The following is a 19,088-nucleotide window of genomic DNA, read 5'->3' on the forward strand; positions in this document are numbered from 1 at the left end:
AAGTGTCCCATACTTCAAAGAAGTTGGCATATATGTTACATATATGTCTGTGTGTGTCTAATGTAACTTAGATATAAGGTAAATCCATATACCATAACATGTCATATATCCTTAGTCTTTGTTTAAAATGAAATTCAACAGAGGCATAGCCAAGGGGTGGCCATTATCATCCTAGAACGAAGCACAGCCACTCTTCTGGGCACCCCAGTTATTGAAAGTGAGACGGTCAGCCATCTCAGCCATCATTAATAAAGCATCAGTTATACTTTATGGTGAAAATCTACCAATCAGTAAGTCATTTCAGGATAATTTATTCGACAAACAGGCGAATCAGTGTGCATTGGGTCCCTTCAATGTTCTGTGATGGTAAGATACATTAATCATCACAATTTTGTCAGCTATAATTATGTATTATGTTCATTTCTTTTGAATTTAACCATTAAAATGGTGCATTTAATTATTTTATGTAAAAACATCACTTCCTTAAGAATGGCTCAAATCCGTTACATCAACACAGTTTTGTTTTCAGTTCACTTTTGGCAGTAGTTGTATTGATATTATATATCAATATATTTTAATTAATTTATTCAATTGATATATTTATTCATGTATAAATTACGGACATATGGAGAAAAAAAAACTATGCTATTTTTGTTTTTTGTTTAGGGGTATGCCACCCCTATAAAATGTCTGATGTAACACGGCAAACAGGTAAAAATGGCAGTGACGCTAATTCTCCCAACAACTACATAACCCATAATGCATCGCAGCTCGGAAATGACGTTTTTACAGGCGGCTCTCTTCTTCCAAAATAATCGCGCTTTGTACGGCCAACATGTCGGCACCCATGGAGGTTGTGTTATCAGCCGATTCGGCTGGTCAGCTTTGGAACTGCGCGGTTTTCGACCCTCACACTGGAACGAACCTCTTATCCTACCGAGGGGGAAACTCGTCTGCCCGCTCATTAACCGTCCTGAGCGGAGAGTACATCCTGGGAGCTCAGCTGGGGAAGAACTTCATCAACGTGTGGGAGATACAAAGAAAGGTAGGAGAAGCTGAGGAACACCACTGGGCGAATATTTGTCGAAACGTTACCCAGTTTACACAGCTGGGCGACATAATAATCACAAAGAGAGAGAAATAGTAGTCGCTAGTTTGATAAATAAAGCCCATAAAGTCAATAATACTCTCACAGTCCTGTTCCATGGCTGCTTAGCGGTAAAGGAGAGAAAAAGTGAGCATTATAGTGTTAAGGAAGGAATTCAGTGGAGTAAAGATTTCATTCTTTACGCTTCACACAGATTTTCAGCTGGAAAGGTGGGTATTGACCACATGGGGTCTTACATATTGGGCAATCTCTGCACAAATGCTTGGATTTCAGTGCTTTCCAAAGACTGCTTTGGGCTGCCCAACTCCCCACATATACAAACACTTGCTGTGCTTTCCCTGCTCTAACTCTACTGAATTCACTAAATAATCTATAGACAGCTACATGAAGAGTTCATTTGGTTTTGTTATGGTAGGGAATAAAGTGCAGACCCCCAACTTTGGAGTTAAGAACAGTGGAGTTTAAAAAAAAATGCCAGTGCGAACATACATTGACTTTAAGCTGTCAAAAGATTTGGACGGAACATGGAATTGGCACTTAAGTAGTAGTAACCAAGCACTGTCAATAGAATAGGACACACTGGATTAGCCACACAGGAGTTCATTCCAGTAGAACAGCATTTATGATCCAGAACTAATCGTCCAACATCAGTATCTGACCTCACTGTTGCTGTTGTGGTTGAATACAATCAAATCCTCACAGCAGTGTTCGAATATCTCGTGTAAAGCTCTCCCTGAAGATAGAGACAGTTCGTTCAGTTTGTGTTCCCAGCAGTCCCATTTTCAGCACTTGATTTATGAAACATGGTGTAGGTAGCATTACAGCATTGATGGCATGTGTGTTATGGATGTTATTGACATGACATGCATTTTTTCTGTTATTCAATAATACCTATGTGAAACAATTTTAATAGCATCTATATAAAATTTATTTTGCTTTTTTTTTTTGCCTCTAAAAGCCTAAAGATGTTGGATGGTACAACTGAACAGCCATACATTTTCAAAAAAAAGTAATGTTCTATCAAAAAAAAAGTACGTTTAAAAAAATTCTAAATAAAAAAGTTTGGCAAGATTTTATGCTTGAAAACTTTAAAATAAATACCGTCTCGCTAAATAATGCCAATGTGAAGTACTCCACTCACTGAACATCCCTTTTCCCGTAAGTTCTTACTTCCACAAATTCAGGTGGAGCAACCAAAAATAAAGGACTTTTATTTTAGAATGCTTTTATGAAAGAGTGGTATTGCATTATAAAGAAATCTCAGGTGCCTTTCTTGGTTCAATGCCAAGGTCAGTAGTCCTTTCATAAATTTTGGAGATATTGTGGTTTTTGCATCATGGTTAGAAAGGTTCAGTTCACTATGTCTGACCTCTGGAAAACAATGATGTGTAATTATTATTATTATTATTATGATTATTATATATATCATATATAGTTCATATATTTGAAAAAAAGAACTAAGTGTGAACTCAAGTTCAAGGACAAAGATTTCTACAGGTGTCTAAGTACATGCCTGTTTAATTTAAAAATAGTCTGAAAAGTCAGGTGGCACAAACATCCATCCATCCATCCATCCATCCATCCATCATCATCCGCTTCTCCGAGTCTGGGTCACGGGGCCAGCAGCCTAAGCAAAGAGCCCCAGGCCTTCCTCTCCCCCGCCACCTCATCTAGCTCTTCTGGAGGGATACTGAGGCGTTCCCAAGACAGTCGAGAGATAGAATCCCTCAGTGTCCTGGGTCTTCCCCGGGGTCTCCTCCCCGTTTGACATATCTGGAACACCTCCCAAGCGAGGCGTCCAGAGGCCACCCATACCAGATACCTGAACCACCTCAACTGACTTCTCTCAACGTGGAGGAGCAGTGGCTCTACTCCAAGCCTCTCCCGATTTGCCGAACTTCTCACCCTATCACTAAGGGAGAGCCCGGCGACCCTGTGGAGAAAGCTCATTTCGGCTGCTTGTATCCGCAATCTCGTTCTTTCGGTCACTACCCGGAGCTCGTGACCATAGGTGAGAGTCGGAACGTAGATTGACCGGTAAATTGACAGCTTTGCCTTCTGGCTCAGCTCTCTTTTCTGGTGGCACAACCAGTAATAGTCAAATGGTGCAACTAGACCAGCACACTTTTAATAATTGAAATAAGCAATTAAAAGCCTTAATAACACTGACTGGCAATAAGATATGAAAAGCACACAGATATAAAACCAAATATATATGCAGATATAAAAATGCACATCATGTCCCTTTAAAAATTTGTGATTTTTGAAACTTTTTGTTATTGACCCATATTGATCTTTATGCATGATGTAACTGCTGTGAAACCACTTAAGTCAGACATCTGGTGAGACCTCATCTTGTTAAATCAGACACATGGCATGCAAACATGGCATCCTTACCAAAACACAATGTTTTTCTGTGGACATTAGGGATGCATATATTAAATAATTACAGTGATGAATGATAAATCAGTAGTCATTACAGTGTGGCTGAGTGATCTGAGGAAAATACATAATTGTAATTTTCTGACCAATTATTTCCTCACCTAAAACTTGTTAAGATGGTGTTGAAAAATGTAAATTAATTAAAATTGACACCCTTGCCTTTGGATTCCTATGCAGTAATTGTCAAAGTTGCATTCTTTTAAGTTCAGATTTCAATATAAGAGTAATCGTTCAGCCCTACATTGTAGTAAATTCCATTATAAGTAGACTTTTATGCAAGATTTCTAAGTAGAATTTAGCAATGGTTGCAAGAGCTGAATGGCTTTTCACTGTCATTCAAAAAGCAGTACGTCAGAGATCTTCAATTCTGGGCCTTGGATCCAGTTTCCAGGCCATGACAGTTAATTTGGTGAATAATTAAATGTTGCTTAATTGAACTTTTAATGTGACGTATTGGCTACCTAGTGGCATATTTTCCAGTGATTACAAGATAAAGATTCGGATTCAAGGTCCAGGATTGATTAACTCAGCAGTGTATAATAAAGAATAATGAATCATTGACTATTTAACATAAATCTGTTTTTTGTTGCGATAGAATAAAAAAGTTGAGGTACAAAATATAATTTTGATAACAATACATCTGAGTGATCTTTGGTCATTGTATCATTCTAAAGGGCTGCAATACAAAGTCACTGAAAGTGTCGTTTCAAAAAAAGTGTGGCTTTGAATCTCAGTAGTCTAAATATAAAATGAAGTCCACCTTCAGTGTCTCTCAACCCATTCCCTCTTTCTCTTTTCTGTGTTCCTACTTAGGATCAGCTGCAGCAGAAAATTGTGTGTCCTGGGATTGTAACCTGCCTAACGGCATCTCCCAACGGCCTCTATGTGCTGGCAGGCATTGCTGAAGCTATATACCTGTGGGAGGTGAGCAACCAGCCAACTCAAAACTTTCAGTCACAAGTTTTCAGGAGTCATTAGTGGGCTTGGAATCAAGACTGGAAACATATGAATTCTGATGGATCCATGCAAGTAACAGGGCTTGAAGAGAATGATCTAATTTATTTTTCCCTTTGCTTTTCATCTGAGCATACACTACCCGTCATATTTTTGAGGACACACAATATTTTATAAAGTTTTAATACAAGTGATCATCAATATTGATCTGCAATAACTTAACGTTGAAAGACTGAAATATCTGGGGGTTTGTCTCTTTATCTAAGATATTTAACTTTATGCTTAGTTTGGCTAGTTTTTACCAGGATGCATCACCATGATAACTTATTCTGCATGTGTAACGTTCAGGGCAAGTTAAATTCTGAGATTTTGGATCAGCTTGAACTTCTGACCAGTCAGGGACATCCTTCTGATGGAGGGATTTTTATTAAGATTTTAAAGCAGTTATTCCTTCAGTTAGCGCTAACCTGATTTGACATCATTCAGAATTTGCTTGCTGAAATGATATGGTGGTATTATGATTTGATACATTTTTGGCTGAAAATGTTTTTCATTATAACATTCGATGTTGTAAAACTACTAAAAAGTTAAATAAAAATAATGTTCTTACATTCCTACTTTCAGCATATTAACTCACAAAATTAAGCCAGTCGACTAACTGAAAGTTAACCACGGTTGTCTTTGGGTTTGAGGAGCTGAAACAGGCTTAGTATGTAGAACACAGGCACAGTAATTACTGTACTGTCCTGGAAATAAAGTGGCACTTGATGCATTTTAGTGCCTTGTTGTGATGTTCATAGCTCATCAGCTCATCAGCATTCAAATCTTTCAGCTGTTTAAACAATGTTTCATCATTATTTAGGCTACTCTTCCTACCAAGGAAGGTACTCTGGTGATCATGAGAATGTGGGCTGCAAAGTAAACCCAACATATTGATTGTTTTACATTCACAAAACATTTTAAGGTATTTTTTCTTATCTAATTAAAGAGCAACAGGGAGAAATTTCAAATTTCAGAAGGCAAGCTATGTACGAAGTGATACAGGTCAACTATTTTACCCCAATAAACATTCATACTGAAAACAAAGCAGAGTTTTTGAACAAGAGAAATGGAGTTCTTAAGGGAGCCTGTGCAAGGCTGACTGATCATCTGCGTGGAATCTAGTTCTTTTGAAGTGTAGGAATAACCTGCCTGTTGTGTACTTTGCATTCTTTTAGTGCAGTTGTGCAATACCAGCTACATTCAGCTCTCTGGACGTCTTAGCTCTTTTTTCCCATTTGTTTTCACATTTTAATTGCTGGACATTTGCTATAGGTCTCAACAGGAAACCTGCTGGTTATTTTGAATCGACACTATCAAGACTTGAGCTGTCTGCGTTTCACGGATGACAGCAGCCATTTTGTGTCAGGAGGAAAGGACAATCTAGCACTTGTGTGGAATCTTGCCAGGTATGTTGGCTAATTTACCCCTTCTCCTTTTATTATTTCCAATGTCAATACATTTTTGAATGCCTGTTAATGGGGTCATATTGGCAGTACTCAGTAGGAGCCAATTTCATGCTTTTTCCATCCACTCATCCAGCTCATACAGCCGATATAAGCCTTCGGGTCCCCGTTTATCACTAAGATTACAACAGCTTTGCAGAAACGATCCCACAGATATTGCGGTGTGCAATTGGATGTGTCATGCTTTTTGATTTGTGTGATGTTTATTGAATCTGATATGTTTCATCTCGTAATTTCCTATTAGGCCTTGTGCAAGTCTTTCTGTTGTGATTAGATGAGCTCTAACGTGAGATGAAACCAGGGCCCGTATATATGAGAGTTCCTAACTTTTCTTCTGTTTATATGGAATTGAAGAGTATAGATGAAGGCAGTATTGTTTAGATCACCCGTTACTCTACAAATATTATAGAAAAAAGACTTTTGCTAGCAACACAATAGTGTGTGTGGGATGGGGTTGGCTTCTCGTCCTGCGTAGGACACAAACTTTGCTCACTTGGTTACCAAGTAAGTGAACACGTTGCGTACTTTTCAAGTCTTCATTCAATAAATGTCAAATTATCTGTCTTACATTTGACTAATTAGTGCAACGCATTACAGTTCAGATTTAATTGGACTCTCTTGTGCTCTGCTGACACATGTGTAGATGATAGCTAATGTCTGAGTGAGCAGGAGTTGAGTGAGTGTTGTTGGACTGGCTGAAAGCCAAAATCAAACATGTGCTGTGGTACTTGGTAATGTAGCTTTAACCAAGACGGTGCTGTCAGCTGTGCTAATATAAGATGAGATGGCAGTTCAGTGCTCTTCGGTGTTGGAGGAAAGCAGAACGCCTGGCTTGGCCAATCAAATCAGATCTCATCCCAGTGTTACGAAAGCGCTCTTCAGTACTGACCGCACAGAATCATCAACATTTACAAACTTGAGTTAGTTTGGAATAAACCATTACTGATCACTGCTATTACAATACACTAAAGTACCAATGGTTACAAACTACAGCCATTTAGTTCTTTAGTCATTTGTGCTGCAGTGGAGTGTTTGTATTGCTGCTATAACTAAACTTATTAGCATTTCGGGACGCTGTCATAAACACTTTGGTTGCCTCTTGTAGTGTCTGCTACAAGTGTAGAGTGCACATGCCTTTTATTGTCTGAAATTTGTGAAATAAATGTTTACTGAATGTTTGAATGTTTACTGTCTTGCTTCAGCTCAACTTTATTGTGTGCAACAATAAAATTGCTATCAGTGAAGTGTACATGACATGAGCAGGTCCATTTTGGCTAGCTAAGTTATATTTTTGAGATTCATTAATTGTTTCACTCAAGTGTTTAAGATGGCTTAATATATGAGAAACAACACACGGCAACCATTTCCAGCTATTTTCTTGCTTAAAGGAAGAGTGTACAGGTATGTGCAAGTTGTTTATCACATACTTTTCCATTTTGTCTTTTGTCTTTTTCTGGTCAGACGATGTAAAAAAGCTAGTTTTCTGACACTCTGGCCCAGTGCTGTAAATGATCCCTAACCGTCGCAGCTCCATCCTGCTGTTACTTATCTCACGAAAGCTTTGTTTTTTTGTATTAGACACTTCATGGCTCGTTAGAAATATGGACAGAGGTTAGAAAACATTGTAGATGACAAACAGGACATGATGTTATGTGCACAAAACAGCAGTTTGTTCAGGGTGTTCAGGCATTTCCTCTTTACTCCCAGTCACTCACTCGGAGCCTCTGGTCTCCCTGCTCACACACCATGATACCTTTTAGACTAAAGATTCCTGTCTGCCCCTACGACAGGGTCTCTGGCTTCAAACATCATGAATCGAGCAGTTAATATATTGAAGAACTCAACGTTTCACCTACTGAAAGACTCAGTAAAGCTCTCCGTGCTCCTTTCACTCTTCCAAAATGGAAAGTAGCCTGTCTAGTGTCACCATTTGCTTGTTCTGTGAGGCACAGCTGCCTATGTGATGAGTTGAAATGGGAATGTTTTTGATAGATATTCTCCCTGTTATTTCTCTCAAGTGCAAACAACACAGTGAAATTCCGAACAAAATCGCGTCTCATCCAGTGAGTATAGTTTTGATGCGAAAAACAAAACTGTGTCCCACAAGCATTTCACATTTTTGATTTTTTGTGATTTTTTTGCTTTGAATTTGGTGTGTTACGGCCTTCATGAGAGCTGAAATTGATCATGTTTTGTGATCGCTGAGCTACAGTCATGCTTTCATGAGGTTTTTCCTGGCTCTGCTTTTTTCCCTTTTTCTATGGGAGCAACCTGTCACTGAGCATAATTTTTAAATATGGCTTGCCTTCCCAAAAACGTCTTATCAAAGACGTTTCTTTGATGGCAGAGCAAGCATCACAATGAACACTCCCACTATAAGTTAAGATAACCTTAACACTAAGGGACCGTTCAGACCTTGCCTTAACATGTTGGGATCGAATCTGGATATGTACACTTTTCACTGAAACGCGTCCCCAGTGAGATCAGATGAGATCTGATTGTACTTTTCCTGAGTTTCCAATATTCTTTTTGTTTACCATTTTCCCACTACATCATGAGTCACGAATTGTAGATAATAAAATAAAATGAAATAACGAAAATGCCTTCTGTTTATAAGTATATGTATTTTATATGTATAAAAATTGGCCGAAATCTCTAAGCGCCTCTGTGCTGTGAATGGTCCAACTCTGATCCCATCACGATGCGTCCAGTGGGTGTTTAAACCTGGCTCTTCATCCAGTCAAGTGAAATCCAAATGTGATCTGATCACCAAAACATATTTTGCATATGCAAATTTGTTTCAAAAATGCACTACATCCACAATTTGATCCATGGTTTGATTTCTGTTAGCATTTCTTCAGTTTCTTTTATCCTCCAGAGGTCACAGCAACAGCTTGTTTCTGTTTAATATATGTAAAACATGTCTGCTATGAACCGATCAGCAGCTTGAAGTCATGATGACTTGGCTCTTTTTAGTGTAATTAGAATGAATATCCCTAAAGATGTACAGCTGAAGAGTAAATCTACTTTGCCATTAAGGGCGCTGTAATGATCATAGTAGTTTTTTTCGACTCTGCACTTTGAATACAGATCAGCTATGCGCTGTATTTTGGATCCAATATTCCAGAATGTCCTTCCTCTTGAGGCTCAGTAGAGTGTGCAGCTCCCAGTGATAGATCTTGCCCAGTAGGTGGCAATGTATGTCTTTTCACAATATAAGTAATGGCTGAGAGAGAGAGAGAGTGAGAGAGAGAGAGAAACGGATGTAGTCTTTTCTCTGTGTCTTTGAGAAGACCTCAACTACATAATAATGAGCGAAGGAGAAATGTAAATGCAGCTGAATATTGTTATTCCAAAAAGAATATTAGTGTTCATTGCCGGTTGCTGGAGGAAGCTGTAAGAATACATGAATGAAAGATTTTTAGGTTTTTAGGGTCCAGTTCCAACAGGTAGTGCAAGTTATGGACTGGTGAATTAAGTGTGAGGATGCCTTGCAGGCTGTTTGTCAGTTGGCGGCTCATCCAGGCACTCCACTCCACTGGTAGTGATGGTCTTCTGTGCCAACTTGTTCTCTAATAATCACAGGTCATTACACAGTGGAGCCTCAGAGACTGCTGGAGTCGAATGTTTTGCTGGACAGCTCCGATCCACTGTTAATTTGATGAATGCCAGAAGTTCAAGGGATTACACTCACTGGAAAACACAAAGTGCTTCGCTCTAATGGAATCTTGGACGGAGGTTGATTGATTTCTGAGTGGGAGTTTCCATGAACGGAAGGTTGAAGGAGAAGGCTAGTAGGTTTTTCAAGGTGTGAACTTCCCTTGAATGTGGAATGAATGCGTATGTCATGTTTGTTTGATAGCGTTTTATAATATGCTTTACCACTCCATGGATTTGGACCTTGGGCAGTAATATATGGGGGAATATAGGAAGTGAACCGGTCTTGCCATGAGAGGAATAAATAATTCAGTATCACTCATTCGGTGGCGTTTTTGAAAGGAGATGATGTGCATCTTTTATTCTGTCTCCATAACCGTCCGCAAAATGGGCTCTCTGCCAGGCCAGACCCCAGAATCAAAATTCCTAGGCTGTTTCAAAGAGCCACAAGGTCTTGGCTTAAAATTCAAACAGTGGTGGGTGAACTTGGCTTTGGATCTGTGGCTCAGAAGCACCTCTAATCTCAGCGTTTGTCTCTACTTCACTGTTGAAGGTTTCAGGTTCATCTTTGCAGTAGATGTTGGTGAATTGGTGAACAATAGGCCAACATAACCCTGCTTACAACCCCCTGTTTCTTCAGCATATGAAAGATGTGCCCAATGGGACTCAGGTGACTGACTTTGGGCAGTCAAGATTTTTCCAGCTTTAAGCTGAAATTTCATTTGTTGCTTTGACAGTGTGTTTGGGATCATTGTCTTGATGAAGGATGAAGTACTGTGCAATGAGTTTGGAGGCAGTTTCCTGGACTTGGCTGGTTTCTGTACATCTCAGAATTGATTTTGCTTCTGCCATCACCTGTAAAATTATCAGTGAAGATGAGTGAACCATTACATGTAGCAGCCAGATAGGGTCCAGCCCCACTATGTTTTACTGACAATGTGGTCTTTGGATCTTGGGAAGCTCTTGACATTGCTCGATACAAGGTACAGTCTTGCCTGTCCACAAGACCTTTTTCCAGAACTCAGCAGGCTCTTTTAAATACTTTTTAGCAAACTAAAAAGCATGTGGTAGCTAGTGGTTCACATCTTGCAGTGTTGCCTCTGAAGAGTGTTTCTGAGCTGTTAGACAAGTGTATGGGGATTTTTCTTCACTGTGCTGAGAGTTCTTCTGTCACAATGTATAAAAAGTGCTGTAATTGCTACATGATGAAACTAAAATGTCTAAAAATACTCTATTAAAATAAAGTAAGTGTTAATGTGTGTGTGTGTGTGTGTGTGTGTGTCTTTGTCTTTGTACTAATCATTATGGAGGACACTGTACATCCAGTCAGCTCATGCTCTTGGCACTTTTGGGATTTGCATCGACCTGACAACAGGATGAGGCCTCAGACAGCCGTGTCACTTGGAAGTCTGTCCTGAACTTCTTTCTTCAATAATGCATGAAGCTGCTCAGTGTTCCTTAGAGGTGGGCAATATGGGAAGAAGTTATGTATCACGTTACTTTAGAGAAACTGTCATATCGCAATATATGCACAGACAAAATGCACTGGTAGTCTCACATTTACAAACTGCCATCAAAACTATAAATATATTATTATTCAGTATTTTACTTACTGCACTGCAGTAAATGTAATTAAACACGTTGTTGTTCAGGGTTGTTTAAGTACTGGTAATAGTCACAGTATACTCAGAAATGCATATTGTGTATCACAGTAATGAAAAATGTTATAATGCCCACCCCTACTGACCATATTAGTGCCATAATGCTCAAGATTTCAAGTTCTCTCTCCGTCTCTCCCTCTCACCCCCTCTTTTAAATTGGAACCAACATGCACCAAAATCATACTTGAGCTACTCAAATCTGCATTTCATCTGTTTGTGGCACTGGCTGGGTTTAACCAGAGCCAACACTGAGCACCAAGTTGTTTGGGGCGCTACTATACAGTCGTCTTCAGAAAAATAGAAAAACTTCCCCACATCTAACCATGTTTAGAAACCTGGTCTGTATCACTTACTGACATTGAAACAACTGAACAGTGTCAGAAGAGCTGGAGGTCTTGGAATATCAATACAGAATGTAAATGAACTTTGTTACATAACTATGTATTGAATTATGTAATCATGTAATTTCATTTAAACTGTGAAGTAAAATGAAAGTAATGACTAGGACTCTTAGTTCCGCTGTTTTTTTTCAGGATTTCTGTGCAATCATTAAGACATAAGCAAAGTCATTCAGAGTGGTTTGATTGAAATGCTCCATTCTAGAGAAACTTACTGAGTGAGAATTTGTCTGAGTTCAATACCTCTAAAAGCCCTCACAGAATGCTATTAGATTAAATTATTATGAATGCATTGCCTGGTGTCACTTTTGAAAGTGTTTTGCTGTGTATGTATTAGTGTTTTAAAATCCTTTCAAGGCTGAGAAATGCATGCAGGCCATTTTAAGGCCAAAAATCCCCTAAAGGGAACCCTTAACCTTATTAACATATACAAACTCAGAAGACTCATGTTGATTCACTGGTGGTTTTGGATAGTAAATAAAAGGGCTAAATTTGTGTTGTAGGCTTTGCGACTCCTGGTTCCTATCACCAGCACTGCAAAGAAACCAGAAATGATGAGCTTCTGTACAGGGGACCGTTTCACCTTAAATCACTCTGAATCGCTTTGTTTACATCTCAACGATTGAATTATGCAGAAATTTAGAGAAATCAGTAGAATTCCCAATTAATCTTGTTGTTTCACAGGAATCTGTAGGGGTTTTGCTCAATTTTAAAAGACCCCACCAAGCAATTTAAGACACTTTGGCTCTTGATCTTGTTCTAATCTCGCTCTTGACTTTGTCCTGGCCCATTTTAGTGTTGACTTGATAAATGTGGCTTTGGGTACAGCCCTAGACGGTACCTATGATATAATATGCTCAAAAAAATCTTATTGTGACAGTGATACCATATCATGACATCACCCACCTCTGTTGTCTATTGAGGCCCGCTGTCACCCAAGACTGGCCATCCAGTCAGATTTAAGAATATATTTGCTTTTAGACGTTTACGTTGGTCATTACTAGTGCCCATTCCAATATGTTGTGTACGTGATGCAGCATTATACTGTTTTAAGTCCTTGCCTCCTATATCATGTGCTGCGATTCCTGGGTGAAGTTTGAAGTAAATGCGTCCTCTTAGCTCTCTTGCTTACCGTGACCTTGCCGCTTAAGTGACAATGTTGAGTGCAATGTAGCATGAAGAATTAAGCGATGAGGAGTATGAGGGGAATTTAAAGCATGGAGACTGCCAGTGGTTGATAATGGCCCTTTCACCTGAGAAGGCTTCAAGTAAAAGGAAAGAAAATGGACTGCAGTGGCCACCTCCCTCCGGGAGAAAAGCTGGATGACATTGTCGCTAAGCTAAGGGACTTTCTCAAAAATTTCAGCGTTGTTGACTGTGTTAGTCAGCCGAAGCGAAGTTCCATGTACTCAATATTGATATAACTATTCATTAGTCAAGCATGAGCAGAATGCATTTTGCAGTTGAATGTGAAATGGACTGTGTGTAACCTCTCGCCCACACGTTAGGAGTCGGGACTGCTGGAGTATTTACTAGTGGATAACGAGGGACTGAAGAACTCTGGGTCATGTTGATTTGGTAGAACTCCAATTCTGTTTCTTTTTCTTGTTGAGTTATGCAAGTAGTAACGTATTGAACGTGTGGGGCACGGAAAGCTTATAAATGGAGCTGATCAACCCCGCTTGCAAGCATGGTGTCAGGACAGTTATTCACACTGTACTCTTAAAAATAAAGGTTGCCTCTAAGCTTGGATGTGCAGTTTTAGGAGAAAAAACTTTTATTTGATGTAAAACTGTTAACATTATGAACATTATCTGGAGGTTTAGAAAGATTGCCATAATTATGTATCTCATTTAGGGAAAAAATGCTTCTGTAAAGCTGCATGAAGTTTTTTGTTAATGTTGAAAGAACTTGCATTACTGACTCAAGCAAAAATATGGTGCTTGCTGCCATGAGTCTCCCTGTAAAACCTGAAATAATAATTTAAGAAGTCAGAGGTGCCAGGTCTAATTGGGCAGTAGTTTTTCAGACCACATCATGCATCTTTACACAGTTGCAATTATCAGACTCCTCTGCTTAGGGAAGGGGACTGATGTACAAATGACGTTACAAAATGTTCTTATGTATGTAGCCTCTATTTTCACCAGAGAGGTCTTCAAATTACCAGATTTTATATAGTGTAGTTTAAACTGTGATACTTTTACTCAGAATTGTTCATTTACACTCACTCCCATCCAAACAATGATGAGAAATTGCTGCACTGTGATGGGGCATCATGAGAGGAAACTGTAGAAGACAATGTCTCAACTAACTGATTAATCATGGTTAATCATGATTAATTTTCTAATGATTAATCCATTCCTGAGATGATCACTAGTTGCAGCTCTAGTGGAAGTAGAAACTTCCTTTGACCCTTTGGAGAATCTGAATGGGCTTCAAAATAGCAGCAGGGATTCTCCCGAGGCAAGGGCAAGTCTGGGACTGTCTTTCTTTATTGGACTCCACCTGCAGCTCTGGAGAGCCAGAGCTCTTTTAGGCTTACAGTTTCAAGGAATGACATGGTTGAGATTTCCTTAGCAGTTAAGGTTATTGTGGCTAGGATTAGGATGGCTAATTGTTTTTCATCATTATGACACATTTCATTATATTTTTCCCTACTAAATGACAATGTACTAATGAGACATATCACACTGTCAACAGTTTCAGGGTTGGGCAGAATACTTTGAATAGCAAGTGATAACTGACTACTGAATAAACTAACCTAAATGTATTCAGTACCGTATTCCATTACAATACTTAGAGTAACGTATTCAGAATGTATGTAGAATACATTTTGATAATACAGATTGAGGAAAACCTGTGTAATTTTTACATAATTCTCTATGTTCCTCACAATTCTCTTTATGTAATTCTTCTTTGTTTTATATCTATTTAATGAAAAATGCAAAGGCTTTAGTGAAGCTCAGTAACACTGAGATGAATAACTGATCATCACATTGATTTATCAGTCTACTCAGGCTTTATCAGAGCTCAGTATCACTGAGATGAATAACTGATCATCACATGGATTCATCAGTCTACTCCAGCTGTTTGTAAAGAAATCACAAAGATGAACATATATGGTGTCTCATTCAATGATTTTAAAGAATTTAGTGGCTAAGTTTTCTGAAAGAATTCTCCTAAAAGTGTAAATTGTCTTCTGCCTGTTCAGAATGTAATGTGGAGCAAAAGCAGATGCTACATTTCTGTATTCTGAGTCTATATTCCCAACACTTGTGTTCCGTTACAACCCTCATTATTTTATCCTGTATGTGTATTACATAAGATGTTAGTGTACACAAGCATTAAGCCACATCATGCCCTGAATAAGCAGGTTTGAAACTGCAGGTGTAGATGTGCTGCTGGCTCTGCAGGTCTGCAGATAGATAAGTTTTGACTGATGTGATGGGGCCGAGAATGGAGGTGATGGTGGAGGGGCTCGCTGTGGCGCGGGTGATGCTCGTCACAGATGTTACAGCAGACAGGTCTGCTCTGCCAGGGGTAGCGCCTCGCCTGGTGGGTTTGACAGAATGGGGCTCGGCTCTTTCTCATCTCTGCTTATCTGTCCCTCTGTCTGTTACGCTGCCTTCCACCCTCTCTCCTCCACTGCCTCACAAATATATTTTCTTTCTCTCTTCTGTTTTGTTTGTCCTTTTTTTCCACATATTCTTTGTTTCTTTTTTCTTCCTTCTCTCTGTTGCTGTCTTTGGTGTCAGTGGGTCTTGCACTCGGACCGAATGAAAAGAGGTGAAAGCTCTGGGTGTATCTGATGTTTTTGTGAGTTACCTCAGCCCTGATATCTCAACTAACTGACACACACCCCATACATACAGAACCGAGTGCTTTTGTAACGTCTGTTGAGAGATAAGCCAGGATGTTTGATGTCTTGCCGTTTGTATTTTTCTTTACATGACATAACAGTTCGCTAGTATATAGGACTGCTTGATAAAGAAACAGTGATTTTATAATAGTGTTGTGCCTTGTATACAGATTTCAGTTCCAAATAAGTTGGGAGAGTGTGTGGTATGGAAATAAAAACAGAAAGCACTTTGGTACATATTTAAAGCGTTTGACCATATGTTTCATTGTTTAGTGTAAATATACACTCATTTTAAAATGAATGACTGCAACATGTTCTACAAAATTTGAGGCAGGGAAACATGGTTTCCTAAATTCCGAATAAAAAAAACATTGGTGAAGGTCAGAATCTTGAATAAGTTACTTTCAAGAAGGTAGTTTCTTCTTAATCCATCAAAATACTATATAATTTACATTCTAGTTTAGTGGTTTTGTTCTGGGGCTTAGTGACTCCATCCTGCTGAGCATTGCGTGTGTTTTCATTTGAGTCATATAATGTTCTAATGCCTTATATTTTGATTAAGTAGTAGATGTATTTTACTCCTTTTTTTTAATGTTTTATTGGTCCTCATTTTGTATCAGTCTTCATTCAGTCGCCACTCTCTAATTCACTATGATGAATGTAGTTGAGGAATTTTATTATAAATGCAGATTTTGTACCAAAATGCTCACTGCAATACTGCAGTAATTTACCCTTGGTACGTTTTGTGTTGCAGTGTTGTGCAGCTGGATTCATCTCGCACCCCTGAGCCTCGACACGTATTATCCCGTCACACTCTGCCCATCACGGACATCCACTGCGGTCTAATGGGGCCTCAGGCCAGAGTAGCTACTGCATCCATAGACCAAACTGTTAAGGTATGCTGAACCGCTGTATGACCTTGGTAACCATGCTATGTCTTAGTTTCAGGATGTTGGGAATCTTGTTCTAACCTAGGCCATCTTTGTGGAGAGCAACAATTCTATTTCTCACATCCTCAGAGAGTTCTTTGCCATGTTGAATATCCAGTGGCCAGTATGAGCGAAGTGTACCCAAAACACCAAATTTAACAGCCCTGCTGCCCAGTCACACCTGGTACCTTGTAACTCTTAACGAGTCACATGACACAGGAGAGGGATTGCGACACAATTTGGACATTTCATTGTGAGGTGTACTCACTTGTGTTGCCAGCTGTTTAGACATTAATGGCTGTGCTGTTATTTTCAGAGGACAGTAAATCTATATTGCTATATAAGCTGAACACTGACTACTTTAAGTTATATCCAAGTTTCATTTCTATAGCGTTGTTCCATGAAAAGATATAAAATATTTTCAGAAGTGTGAGGGGTGTACTCACTTGTGAGATTGTGTGTGTGTGTGTGTGTTATATATGAGAACTTTGTTCTGATAAATGAAATATTATATTTGCTATGAATGCTCAAACATGGAGTGCTAGCTAATTTACTTGTTTCCACTTTGTTACTTACATGTTATGTATTTAGATGATCAGCTGCTGTGTGATGTACTTACACACTTACAGGTTGTAGTTAACCTGAAACTAAATATTTTTAGAGCCCTAAACTACAAACTTACCACTTGTTTTTTAGATCTTGCATCTCTCATCAGGTGGTAGTCCTCTTCAGAATAATGTGGATAAATATTTTGAAGTTATGGTTGCAATTATATCATGAAAATGTCTTTATTGTAATCAGCCACTCGCAGTTACTGTACTAGTTTTTGTATGTAGGCCTACATGCAGTGTTGTAACTTAGGAATAAAAGGGGTAAATATACTGAGAATATGCAGAATTAGGGCTGGAACACAACTTTTCGTGTTCCTTTTGTGTAACCTGTTAACAAAATAGTTGCTCTATTATAAAGCACAGATCTGGCAGAGAAGGAAAAACCTTTTTCTTTTATCTAAACTTTTCTAAACTTAGTAACAGGGGCTTCATATATAAAAGATTTGTACGCTCAGATTTGATCTTAAACCAGATTTTTCACTTGCAGCCCTTTTAAGTAATGATTTATAAAATGAGATGCAAGTCACCATACCTCTCCCTTTTAGTAAATTTGCAGATTGATCTTCCCCCAGCATCCCTATAATGCAGTCGATACAAAGTGATGCGTTCAAACCTATGTTAATCAGTGTAGCCTTTTATACTACTATTTGTACATGCTTCAGTAGCCATAGGCAGTGACAGCCATTGAACAAAAGCAAGTGAAACTAGACTATAGACCGTGCTTTTGTTTCACTTTGATTGCTTTTGCTGCCGCTGTTGAAGCGTGTACTAATGCCAGGCCTGGCTGACTGGCTATTTTCTCTAGATTTACCTCATAAGGAATCTAGCTTACTTCAACAGAGCTGCCCAAGTGTTCAGTTGAAGAATTAATTAGAAAACATGATAGATGAGATGATTAAGTCATTAATGTAAACACATTTAACCAATGGATTCCTCATGTGTCTCTGCTCAGGAGGGATGAGCAGTGAACTCTTAAAAGATTAATAAAAAAAAAAAAAGCTTAAAGTTTGCTGCAGGATCAGTCATTTAGTTCATTTTCCTCCATGTTGTAAGCTGCACTTTCCTTTCCTAATGTGATGAAGATCTTCATTTCTGTCACATGGATTATAAGATTTATGAGTCATTTAAAGTAAAGTCAGGACATTATATTCGTGACACAAAATGAGACAGCAGCAGTCAGCTGATAGACACTGTGCCCCCTCATGCCCCTCCGCCATGCCTGCCGACAAGCAGGACATAAACTTTGTACAGTTCTAATTAATCTAGTCTTTACAAAAACTGTACAGGCAAATTAGAGTGTACTAGTGCAGCCTGCATGGCAAATATATTAATAAATTGTTAATTGCCTCATTTATTCATCCATGTTGAAGAGAACTAAATTCTTTTCTCTCCCTTTGAGTATTTATTGGTGGAAACTTCTGTAAGCAATTAAATGAAAAGATGGGCATAGTTGGAAAGCTCATTCTCGTTAATGCTTTCATTTCTATGACTGTTTGTGATTTATAAATGACTGTGGTTGCGTGCATATATTCAAGTGTACACTGGTTTTATAAATAATTTCTAATCAAATATCGACAACCTTTCTTAGGAAAATAATTAAAAATCCAAGTTGTTTTTTGTAAATGAGGCCTCTATTTTAACAGGCAGTCATCAATATGAGCAATCAAAGCTCTATCACTTTTATAGCCATGAATTGTTGGAATGTATATTTTCATGTTGTCTTGCAGACCAATTATTCAACTCATGCACATCCCTGAGAATACAAGCAAAAATCTGTGTTTTTAAAATAAATATGCTAATTACTAAAGAGCATCTTTCACATTTTTGCTTATCTTTGTGACAATACTAAGAATCCAGAATGCTCACAAGAGGAATGTTTGTTTATGATGTTTGTGTGTGTTTGTGGAGAAGTATGATAAAGATGACTTTGTGATAAATCTGCATTTATACAGATGGTGGCTCTG

At 38.6% G+C, this 19,088-nt stretch overlaps 1 protein-coding gene across 1 annotated transcript in view; it reads left to right on the plus strand.

The window, feature by feature from the left end:
- Window positions 1-812: 812 nt before the first annotated feature.
- Window positions 813-19,088, plus strand: part of wdr18 (WD repeat domain 18) — an 88,244-nt gene continuing 69,968 nt past the window's right edge. The window contains exons 1-4 of the mRNA XM_017714256.2: window positions 813-1,045; window positions 4,364-4,474; window positions 5,819-5,952; window positions 16,339-16,480. Of these exons, the coding sequence (XP_017569745.1) occupies window positions 836-1,045; window positions 4,364-4,474; window positions 5,819-5,952; window positions 16,339-16,480 (597 nt within the window). The 5' untranslated portion in view covers window positions 813-835. The remainder of the gene's footprint in view (window positions 1,046-4,363; window positions 4,475-5,818; window positions 5,953-16,338; window positions 16,481-19,088) is intronic.

This window comes from Pygocentrus nattereri, chromosome 15 (assembly GCF_015220715.1).
Source record: "Pygocentrus nattereri isolate fPygNat1 chromosome 15, fPygNat1.pri, whole genome shotgun sequence".
Taxonomy (NCBI): domain Eukaryota; kingdom Metazoa; phylum Chordata; class Actinopteri; order Characiformes; family Serrasalmidae; genus Pygocentrus; species Pygocentrus nattereri.